We start from the raw sequence: 12,268 nt of genomic DNA, 5'->3' as shown, positions 1-12,268 counted from the left end.
ATGGAGCAGACTCTGGTCAGTGGTGCCCAACACCAGGGTGAGGGGCAACGGGCACAGACTGAAACACAGGAGGGTCCGTGTGAACATGAGGAGAAACTTCTTTGCTGGGAGGTGCCAGAGCCTGGCCCAGGCTGCCCAGAGCGGCTGTGGAGTCTCCTTCTCTGCAGACATTCAAACCCGCCTGGACCGACCTGTGTGATCTGCTCTGGTGACCCTGCGTGAGCAGGGGGGTTGGACTGGGGGATCTCCAGAGGTCCCTTCAACCCCAACCAGGCTGGGATTCTGTGATTCTGTAATTCCCGGCTCTGTGGCTCAGATACCCACTCCTGCCTACCCCAACTGCTCGTGTGTCTGCAAACCTGCATCTCCCAGCCAGATGGGTTCTTATGACATTTCAAAAACTGAAAATATCATAAAAGAACAACTTCCCTCCTGCTGCTTCGGCATTCCTAGTCATCAAGGAGCCTTAAAAACAATCTATTTCAAGATCTTCATTCAAGCTTGGGTTTAAAAATGAATAAATGTTGTAGGTATAACATGGGATTGAGCACTCTGTATATTATCATCAATCTTCATCCTAAATTTGCAACCAGTTATGCTGTTCGGACAAGCAGTGTGAGCCTGAAAGGAGAAATAACAGCACCCAACTCTATGGAGGAGCAGAAAGACTTTGTTACTGTGTGTGGAGAGCTCTAGAAACACACCCAAGGAATAAAATCTCTGCAATGTGGTCACTTGTCCTGAATGTCAAAGAGAGAAGGTACAGGGCAAAAAAATAACTACTGCTCCTTCTAGGTAAAATCTGAGCTAATCTGGTGATACCCTCAACCTCACATCTGATTTTCATTAATTGTGACTCAAAGGCAAGTGACTGAAAAACTTCAAAATGTCATAATCTGACTCCTGGATGTAACAATACCAGCTATAGCTGAGTCTCCTGACTCTTCACATACATTTTATAATATAACTACATATCTCTCCATACACAGAGGTGCAGATACACATCTATTTGCTGCACTCAACAAACGGTCTAAGAATTAAGGAAAAGCATTTTCATTTTAAGATAAGAACTTCGGGCTGATTATAATGCTGTAAAATAAAATCTGCTAGCACAAGCCACAAGAAAAAAAAAAAAGGAAAAAAGAAAAAGTGATTCACTGGGGAAGTTCCATGATGTGCGGGACAATGGGTCTTAAATCAAAGGCATACATTATCATGACTAAGCTGACAGATCTGCACTGCAATGCAGAAAGCCAAGCAATATTCCAACATCTGCACCGCGCGCCCATTGACAGTTAGACACAGTTTTTCCCCAGATGAAGAAAGGGCTCCCCAAGCTCTTACCTGTTACCTGTGCAACGACTGCTTGGGAAATTCTCCGATTGGCCAGGAAGGCTTTGATTTCCTCCTTGATCACACTGCTGTCCCTCCTACCAAAACAAAAAAAAAAAGAACACACAAAAAGACGGACAGACCAAAGTGCACTTTGAAGATGCAGAATAGCTTTATTTCCTGTATTTAGGGGACGAGGAGTGGGAAAGGCAGGCATTAAAATTGTCCAAGTGCCTCAGCAGTGGACACTTCTTTTAACAAGTGTCACGTTTGATCAAAGTACCCCAGCAGCAGAATGGATGACTCATGTCCTATATAATTCATATTAGGTGCAGCGCTGCCATATGGAATGTACAAAGTTTCATTACATGGGGATGAATAAATCTCTCGTACCAGCATAAAAAACCTCGGTCATAAAAACGAGGCGCAAAAATAAAAAATAAAGGATAGCAGGGTCTGCATGGTTAGCTACACAAATGAATATACACACACAAATCTCCTCCAAGCGCTCAAGGAAAAGACCCAAAGGAGAAAGGATTTTGCAGCCCCTGTCCCCCACTCCTACCTGCTGAGTCCCCAGCTTGAGCGGAATGAACAAGTGCCAGTTATTTGAAGCCTTTGTATGACTTTTACAAGGTGTGCAAAGATAGTTCAGAAGAGACTAAAACTGCTAAAAAGTAAATGATTTGGAGGTTGCACAGGGACTGTGTGATATGCAGCAAATTTTAGTTGCAGTAACCGCATACTTGTCCCTGCTCTTCCTCCCTCCCTTCCAGAGAAGGGCAGACAATTAAAATCAGACTTTATTAGGCTTTATTATTTGGTGATTTCCCCTCCCCTTCTCTCCTCCTGCCCCAGCAGCACTCAAGGCAGATTCAACCTTGCAAATGTAAATGTAAAATAAATGCTACATTGTGGGCTCGTTTTTATTTCCCTACCTAACGCTCATCCTCCATATGTCTGCAAACCAAAGTGGTTTCAGTTTAAATAAGCGCTAAAAGCGTTACCTGAGACTTATTGCACAGGAACCCAAAACTCAAAGGAACGATTAAACTTCAGCGATGGGAACTCCTGCACTCTGCTATACTCACCATCTCCCTGCATTATTCCATTATCCTGCAGCTGGCAGTAAATGAGCTTTATCGGCTTTTGTTACTCATCTCTAATCCTCTCCCCCAAAAGTCACACCTTTACCCCACATCTCCAAACTACTTCAAACATATTTTCACCCCAGAGCTTATGGACTCTAGTTCTCTCACAGGTATTTCATAAATGTTGCGATTTGGGGGAAAAAGAGACATTCCAACATTATGACCAAAATTGTTTTGAGACATTTGGCCTTTCTTCTTATTTTTCTTATCAAGCCCACTGACTCTGACTTTCATCCTCCGTGGCGTAATCCCCTCCTTTCATCTTTGCCGTAATGCTGAAAATGAAGCCGCTACAAGTAAAGGAAGGTCAGTCTGGAAAAAAAAACCCAACCCAAGTGGCTCTCACTGAAGATTTGCGCTGCTTCGTTATTATTTGTATTTTCCTATGCCAACCGGCAGACTGTGCACATCCCAGAGGGTCTGTCCCTGCCGCAAACTCTGAGCAGATCCCACAGGAAAGCATTAACCGAGTAGATTCCCTGCTCCCCCTGTATATGGAATGAAATACAACTGGTATGAAGTGGAGGAGGAGTCATTAACTGACACCCAGAAGTCTTTTGAATAAGAGTAGGGCAGAAATTTAGTGCGCTAACATCAATTTTTTTGTACAGCACAAGAAAAAAAATGTTTCAAGAGTACCACAGCCTGTGGGATGGCCATGCGAGGCCAGGGTTGTCTACACAAGACTGAGAGGCAGGTGAGATCGTGACCACTCAGGATCTGGCAGGTTCCCACCTTCTCAGTAACACCTATCACTACTCCAGAAGTCCTCCAGGACGCAGATTTCTTCTGCGGGACTTCTCACTCTGACTTTCCAAACATTTTACAAAGACTTCTACTAACCTCATCAGTTCCTCCACTTTGTCATCAATGTCCAAGTCCTCTTCAGAAGCTTCAAAACTGTACGACCTTTGAGCCAAGCTGTTGGCAAGTGGGTAGCGGGTGGGTGACATCTTCCCGTTGAACGCAGACAACCGCTCGTTACTCTCCCTCCCGTTCTGATTAGTAGTGCAAGGCTGTGGGGAGGTGTCGTAACTGTTGCTCGGCGATGGGGACATCCCAGAATGCTGGGTCTGTGTTGAAGCTGTGGCTGTAGAAGATGACGCTGGGACGTTGTTGGTGCTGTTGCTGTAGGAACCACCTCCGTAGCTGGACCTTCTTCCAAATTTGTCACTATGCTCTTGATCAAGACGATCCAAGGTTTCCAGCGCGTGGAGGATCTCATGTCTGGTCATTCCCGTCCGTCTCAGGCGCTGAAGCAGGTCTATCTGCTCGATGGTAAATCTTGGTTCGTCTGTGTAGTGAGACATGGTTTCCAGCAGGCTAAAAACAAGGTAAAATGTAAAAGCAAATCGTTCAGTTCAAGAGTTCTCTGTGGTACACGGAAAGTACCTCACAGGCGGGTAAGATCAATTCTGCTCCAACACTTGAAGTCACACACAACAGATGTCAGCCCAAAGTCCACCTCCAAACAACCTGCCATGAATGCCAGTCTAATTATGCGCCAAAAAGCTTATTTTCTTTGAAATGCCCAAATAGCATTTCTCTCTTCTACCAGCATTCCCTACACCTTCTACAACAAACCTGCAGTTACTCCCCTTTTGATAAACTGCTGCCACAGGCAGACAGTGGTTGCTCAAAGGCTACAACTTTATTTTAGACAAAATTTTGCGCATCACTAAGTACCCAGCAGACAGAAATCCCAGATGCCAAACCTGTTAGGTCAAGGCCAGGTGCTGAGCTTTTCTGGAAAAGTTTTAAGCAGTTATGACACGAGATTTATGAATTGCAACTCTTTCGAATCTGAAGTATGAAGAGTTCACGTCGCCCTAACTTTTTGTTGCTACCTGAAAAAAAAAAGAAGATAAAAACACACCGAGCGGAAACTCTAGTGGCCTGTAGGACCAAAGTTGATTTGACTGAAGTCCCATTTCTGAAGTTCCATTTCTGAAGTCAGTAACTTTTGAACCTAAATGTTGTCACAGATCACCTGCCCTAACAAGGAACGTGCAGCACATCCAATTACTACTGAGCTTTCATTTAAAGAAATAAGTCTACAGCCTTTTCCCCTCCAAAGACAGGCTTCCCGTGTAACTCATCATGGTGGCTCATCAAAAGCATTCTTAACTCCTAAACTTCCCATGGTACCAGAAAAACAAACATCCTATGTATTCACTGCAAAGCCCAGAAATGGAAACGGGAAAAAAAAATAGAAAAAAATCACAACATGCTCTCTTGATCTCTTTTCTTTCCTAAGTCTCCTCACTACAGATGCAAATGGCATAAAAACGACAAGATCACCTCCTTCAGAACTCAAGATCTTGAGAAGAAGGGATGGCAGATGGAGGGCAGACAGAACTTGGCAAAGAGATCAAGGCATTTTCCATCCTTCCTGCGAATCCTCTTACGAGTCGAGGTTTTATTACAATTTCTGCAGGAGAGCAGGGTGAAGAGATCACTCAAACTCCAGGAGACATGACAGAGCTCATATACAACCCCTGCAAGTGAGAACAGACAAAGAGCAGCCTCGGGAAAGCCAAGGAAGAATTCCAAGGACCTTGTGAGAACCCAAAGAGGGACGGTGGCTCCCAGGATTGTGCCAGACCTTCCAGGGACAGGGCTGCTTATTTCTCTCTGCAAATTTTGAAGATCACTCCTCATTTCCATTTCTGCCCTGGCACAGCAAAGTCCCCAACAGGAGCCACAGAACTTTTTGAATTGTTGTACTTTAGCCTTTTTTTTTTCAGCTACATGAATCACAGTAAAGTAAATCAAGCTCATAGGTTCTGGGGGTGTAGCGAAGGAATCTCTTCAGGTGAGTGACATGTCCCAGCACGGACCTCACTAGGCAATGGGAACAGGTGTATCCTTGAATCACAGAATCATTTCAGTTGGAAGAGACCCTCAAGATCATCGAGTCCAAGCACAACCTAACTCTAGCACTAAACCACGTCCCTAAGAACCTTGCATATATGCCTTTTAAACACCTCCGGGGATGGTGACTCCACCACTGCCCTAGGCAGCCTGTTCCAATGCTTCCCAACCCCTTCCATGAAGAATTTTTTCATAATATCCAATCTGAACCTTCCCTGGTGCAACTTGAGGCCATTCCGCCTGTCCTATCACTTGTTACTTGGGAGAAGAGAGGTACGGCCACATCAGCATTGGTAAATTAAACCGTGCCCAGAAGAGGCACCGTAGCATCTACACACAGTCATCTGCAGCATCATTAACCAGCTGTAACAGTTCTGGTCACCCAGTGCACTCCTGACCGATTCAAAGGCTTTTTTCAAGATTTTACACGGAGCAGAAACCACAAACGCTCTGTTTGGATGCAGCCCCTTGGTCTCAAGCCTAAAGGTGTCAGTAGGGGATGTGGCTGAGGGGCCCTGGGGCTGAAGAACAGTACCGAGAACGGGTTTGCTTGGTGGAGCTGTAGCCAGAGAGTAGCCATACAGATGTGGTGCCACAAAGCCAGGATGCATGAACCTACAAAAATGGCATTTGCAGCCTGGAAAATACAGAAATGAGATGGAGCTCCTGTCTCTGGCGTTATCAGGCAAATATTGAGACCCTTTCATTGTTTTAGTATGTGGGAGAAGGAAGCAGGAGGACAATGCAAGGGGATGATTCCCATCCAAGAAAATGACTATATGAGAAGACAGACTAACTACAGCCATACAAGTGCTTCGGTCCAACAGGAATGTGCTGTCCTTGGGACAATTGATTACCGAAAACGTACAAGGCATTTTAAATTTTAAAAGACAAGCACCTAGATTATTCTACTAAAAGGAGGGCGCAGCAGCCAAGGCAACAGTAGACGAGCAACTGACTGGAATTGTAACGACTCAAATTTGGAAGTCGCATCTCAGACAGAGACGTTCCGAGCTTGTCAAGGAGCATTTGGAAAGGAGACGCCGTGTTCTAGGTTTGGCCTCTGCGGTGGGGCTGGCAGATCCTTTTCTCCGAGCTTTGTGAGAAGAAAGTGTCACACTGACTTACTGACTCATATCACAGACTCCCACACAGCCTGAAACCCCCCAAATCAGTGCTGGTTTTGAAAGAGAAAATCTCTTCTTAAACACCTGGCCTTGAGATGCTTTTCACCAGATAAGCGAGCTTGCCGTTTCTTGGAGATAAACCCTTTTCTGTCATTTCTTACCTGTATTTCTAATGTCACCATTTCCTGGGTTATTTTTCTGTCAACACCAAGTTTCACGTGCTCAAGTATGTTGTCAAACTGGAGAAATCTAATGAACCAGAACCTCCAACCAGACTTACCTCTACTCTAAATTCTTACTTGACTCTTTGATGCTTAATACCAAAACATACTTTAGATTATCTAGTTTAATCTCCAGTTTGTCACAGACCTAGAAACCCAAAAGTTTTGCCCTTCTAGCCCCGCGACCCAAAAAACTCACATCTGACAAAAACAAAACTTTCCAGATGGCTTCAAAAACATTGAGCAACACAGAACTTACCATTCCCTCCAGTTTGTTGCCACAGTCAGTCCTTCTCTTTTAAAATTTGGGCGTTATCCCTAATTTGTCTAATAGGTCAGGGCTCAGCTTCTAGATGTGGGTTCTCAGGCCAAATTAATATCCTTTAGTGAATAACACAGAATCCTTTAGTGAATCCTAATTATCCTTTAGTGAATTCTAATTATCCTTTAGTGAATTACTAGTGAGTTACACATAATGAACTGCAGTGTTCTTAAATACAAGAGAAAGGGTTGACCTTTTGTCTTATGCAGCTGTACGAGGGAAAGGGACCTGGTCTTTAGTTTCACAGGATCCCAGCCTGGTTGGGGTTAAAGGGACCTCTGGAGATCCCCCAGTCCAACCCCCCTGCTCACGCAGGGTCACCAGAGCAGATCACACAGGTCGGTCCAGGCGGGTTTGAATGTCTCCAGAGAAGGAGACTCCACAGCCGCTCTGGGCAGCCTGGGCCAGGCTCTGGCACCTCCCAGCAAAGAAGTTTCTCCTCATGTTCACATGGACCCTCCTGTGTTTCAGTCTGTGCCCGTTGCCCCTCACCCTGGCGTTGGGCACCACTGACCAGAGTCTGCTCCATCCTCTGACACCCACCCTGAGATATCGATCCCATTGATCAGATCCCTCTCAGCTTCTCTTCTCCAGCTCAACAGCCCCAGCTCTCTCAGTCTCTCCTCATCACAAAGATGCTCCAGACCCCTCAGCATCTTCGTGTCCCTCCGCTGGACTCCCTCCAGTAATTCCTTGTCCTTCTTCAACTGGGGAGCCCAGAACTGGACACACAACTGCAGATGGGGCCTCCCCAGGGCAGAGCAGAGGGGGAGGAACAACCTCCCTCCACCTGCTGCTCACACTCTTCCTCATGCACCCCAGGTCCCATTGGCCTCTTGGCCACAGGGCACATTGTTGGCTCATGGTCACCCTGTTGTCCCCCAGAACTCCCAGGTCCTTCTCTGCAGAGCAGCTTTCCAGCAGCTCAGCCCCAACCTGCACTGGTGCCTGGGGTTGTTCCTCCACAGCTGCAGGACCCTGCACTTGCCCTTGTTGAACTTCATCAGGTTCTTCTCTGCCCAGCCCTCCAGCCTGGCCAGGTCTCTGGATGGCAGCACGGCCTCCGGTGTGTCAGCCCGTCCTCCCAGTTTGGGATCATCGGCAAACTTGCTCAGGGTGCACCCGGTCTCCCCATCCAGGTCATTGATGAACAGGTTGAACAGGACTGGACCCAGTACTGACCCCTGGGGATCCCCACTAAGCACAGGCCTCCAACACTGATCACAACCCTCTGAGCTCTGCCATCCAGCCAGCTCTGGATCCATCTCACCGTCCATTCATCCGGTCTGCGCTTCCTGAGCTTTCGTCCCACTTTGACGCAGAGGTTTCCGCTGTGCACGTGCAGCGATTCCAGTCGCAGAGGGATGCGAGGGCTGCTGGACAAGGCCGCCCTCTGCCGTAAAAATAAGATATTCAACGATTTCCCACGTGTGTTCTACAGAGTCCCATTTACCTGTGGACTGCTTCTAAAAGGCCTGGAGAAAGCATTCTAAGAGTAGAAAACCTGTCAAATCCATTATACTCTGTTTAACGTGATCACTGGAAAAATGTTGGCCATTTGAAAAAAAAAACCAAAACAACAAAAACACGACAACAACAAAATTCTAAAACCAAAATCAATTATATGTCTTGTCCACACAAAGTATTATTCTATCCCCTCAACCCTTTTAGACAACTTCTTATCCTTTTAAGCGTCGAAAAATTATCCAGAACACCAAAATCAGATACAGAATCTCATTGCTGGTCTCACTAATGTCACATATGGATGCAAAATCTGCCTTGCCTATATGTACATACACTGCAGACACTGCATCTGACATACTGCTTATGGGTCTGTTTTGAAAATCCTATTCAGATTTTCAAATGATTCTCTACACAACCATGAGATCTAGAAACAATGTTTCTGAGTGAGTTTTATGTATTGAAACTAACTGCGGAAACTGGGAATTTTCTATTAAAAACCCGAACCAAATATTGCAAAACTTGGCATTATTGAACATGTTCCAACATTGCCAACTATCTACTGCTCTTTAATGAATAACTACAGTAATGTTATTTAGAACTGTTCCTCTAGCAGGGCTTCACTTATTTTCCCTTTTTTAAATATTTTAATAAGCTTACCCTGTTTAAAGATCAATTTACAAGAAGTTAAGTAAATCAGCCATTTTGGAAGCATGATAATTTCATTCACCTCATTAATTAATGGATATTCTCTACTACTTCATGTCTCCCACACTGCTGTAAGAGCCTCTTATCCTCCCGAACACCTCTGCCTGGCTATAATTTAATTTGCTTCCCCCCTCTTTTTCCCTGTGAAATACAATCAACTGCAAGAGTTACAAGAAGCAAAATAAAATAGAGACCAGCAAAATGATTGGGGGTGTGCAGGAGAAAATAAAGATAGCAAATACTTTTCCAGAGAACGAAGCCTGTGACCGACTGCTTTGCCGTGCTCAAACTTGGGCAAACTCTGCTGCCGGTGGAGCAAAATATCCTCAGGACTAGCAGATCTGAGCTTAAAATCACAGGCTGTTATCTTCGAACCCACCAGTTAGGATGGGCTGTCAGATTTCCTGGGGGTGATATTCAAAAAAAGCACCAATCAAGGGAACTGCCATGTGTTGTTCTCCCCCAGATTTCGAAAGCGAGACCTCTGCAAAGTCCTAATTAAACTCAAAGCTAAAATGAATCAATTTGTTAACAACTGAATCTGGCCCTTAAAATGAATTGAGTTTATCTGGACCGTGACAGAAAAAAAGGGTAGCTTAAAATATCAAACTTATTTACATTTCTTACATTAAGTTGGCAGTCACACCCCAAGACGGCCCAGTTTCACTTACTGCCTCTTGGTTTTTATAAAGCATTAAAACTTCAGGCTTATCTTTCCTGGCTCATCCAAAAGGAATCTGAATATCAGATTGAAAGGGGAACTATAAGGAGCTAAATAAAAAAAAAAGAACTATTTTCACTCCCAAATCCACAGATATAAAATATCCAGCAGGTCTCAACCAGCCAGATGTGGCATCACTCGTTTCCAGTTCTAACTCCTTCTGGAGTGAAGGCTCTTTAGCGGCATAATTGCTCTCAATATCATTGTTTTTTTCCTTCTTATACCACCAAGACTTATTTAGCCTCTTTTTTTTGTATGAATTTCACCCTTATTTTGAAAGTACTGACCTGGAATGTGGGTATGTGGCCAGATACAGAGGTGTGCTCTTCCCTTATCTTCCTGCATCTCATAGAGAATATAAGGAAAAACGCAGAAAGGTTTTCTCACCTATTATCCTAGCCCAAGCCCACGGCAGATGCAAGAATCATTTACCCGACACCAACTTTCTAGGTGATGGAACACAGCGGAATAATCCCGTAAAAACAGCTACCAGCTAAGTCCACGTCCAATTGAACTTGCAGAAGTTCAAAGCAATTCAATTACCCGTTTGGGAATAAGGCCAGACACCAGCCTTAACACCTCTAACACTTGAGAAAATGGCTCTGGACTCTTTCATGATCACAAGAGATCATTTTTTCCACTCTTCTACTCACAATATATGAGTATGAAGTACTGTAGCATCACTGAAGAGATCCTCTTCTGCAGAGGTGCTTCTCCAAATTTCCATTAAAACTCACTGCTTTATCTAATTAGCCCTGCAAAGCTCAAGACTTTACAAAACCAGTTGTGCTTTTTGATATAAGATGCATATTTGATATAATCTGCATAATGTGCATGTGGGCTGGAGCCAAACTGTTCAGAACAGGATCCTAGGTCTGGTAATTGGTTTAAGAATGATTCTGATAAAGTCGCATCAACTATGGCGAACAGGATGGGGAGAGATGCCAAGTTCTGCCCATCGTTGACATACAGCATATAGTGCTGGTCCAGGGCAGGACTTCAACACACTGTCCTCTTAACAGTATCTCCAGAAGTTGTATCTTATTTTTTATAACATCATCATTTTTTGCAACTGAACATGCACTTTCTTGGTGTCATTGAACACATTCTTGCCCTTTAAACAGAAGAAGACAATCACAAAGTAAACCTACTTTTCAGCTGAAGAAGGTTATCCCAAAGCATTTAGCAAAATTATTTCTTTCTACAACTAGTTACCTAAACAAGTGTTTGAACTATCACAGTCTTTCTCACAGCTTGAACTCCCCAGCCTGCCAGTTTTCTCCTGTATTTAGCTACCAGTGAAACTACCTGAACGACCGCGGAGATGGATGTCTTCCAGCTCTTAAAAATACAGAGCAGAGAGAGCGGTTGTGTTGGCTTTGCATGCCCAGAGCACGCACCAGTGCAAGGATCCTCGTTCAGTCCGACCGGGCTGTTACGTTTCCCTTCTTACGTGAGGTCTTTGTTTTACAGAACAAGCAAAAATGGATGTTAAGGATGGCACGGCTCTTTCCAAAGGCAATAGGATTTGCTTATCAACCGACCTGATATTCAACAACCTAATTCGTGTGAACTATCGCTCTGGATGCTTTCTATCAGAAGCTGTGACTACAAAGAAATTCCGCTTCCAGTTGCCCAGTCTGTTAATTTTTAAACCATGCTTTATATCATGCAAACTTGTTTCTCTCTCCACACATTTTGACGAGAGCCAAAGTTTCATTGACTCCTCCTTCCTTTCCTACATCTCACCCACGGCTACCCACCCCAAAGGATGCAGCTGGTTCTTATAAGACGCTCAAAAGAGGGACTTTCATTCTGAGCTACAGCTGTTCCACAAGCAGAGCAGTTAATGTGTATCACAGAGCAAACACATGTACGTGGTGAGAGGCAAAGACTGTGACCCATCAAGTGCAGCTCTAAGACACCGCTGGAGCAAAACTGGCATATTTGGCCTTTTCCATTCTTACTGAACAAGTGCATCAACTTTTACTCAAAGCCAATTTAGATGTTTCGGAAACGCCCAAAGCTTTGCACCATATTAGAGACTCAGGGACGGACTGCGGGTGAAGGGACCTCTGGAGATCCCCCAGTCCAACCCCCCTGCTCACGCAGGGTCACCAGAGCAGATCACACAGGTCGGTCCAGGCGGGTTTGAATGTCTGCAGAGAAGGAGACTCCACAGCCGCTCTGGGCAGCCTGGGCCAGGCTCTGGCACCTCCCAGCAAAGAAGTTTCTCCCCATGTTCACATGGACCCTCCTGTGTTTCAGTCTGTGCCCGTTGCCCCTCACCCTGCCGTTGGGCACCACTGAACAGTCTGCTCCATCCTCTGACACCCACCCTGAGATATTGA

General features: G+C 45.0%; 1 protein-coding gene across 14 annotated transcripts in view; it reads right to left on the bottom strand.

Annotated features, from left to right (window-relative positions):
- The window catches only part of HMBOX1 (homeobox containing 1), a 125,364-nt gene that overhangs the window by 60,241 nt on the left and 52,855 nt on the right, over positions 1-12,268 (bottom strand). For all 14 annotated transcript variants that reach the window (XR_010605894.1, XM_065630415.1, XM_065630421.1 and 11 more), the window contains 2 exons: positions 3,327-3,806; positions 1,345-1,430 (listed from right to left, as the gene is read on the bottom strand). Coding sequence is in view for 13 of the 14 variants with exons in the window: in XM_065630415.1 (XP_065486487.1) it covers positions 1,345-1,430; positions 3,327-3,806 (566 nt within the window). In the remaining variant the exon portion in view is untranslated. The remainder of the gene's footprint in view (positions 1-1,344; positions 1,431-3,326; positions 3,807-12,268) is intronic.

Source organism: Caloenas nicobarica, chromosome 3 (genome assembly GCF_036013445.1).
Source record: "Caloenas nicobarica isolate bCalNic1 chromosome 3, bCalNic1.hap1, whole genome shotgun sequence".
Taxonomy (NCBI): Eukaryota; Metazoa; Chordata; class Aves; order Columbiformes; family Columbidae; genus Caloenas; species Caloenas nicobarica.
The sequence above is the reverse complement of the archived record's forward strand: the minus strand, read 5'-3'. Positions and strand labels throughout refer to the sequence as shown.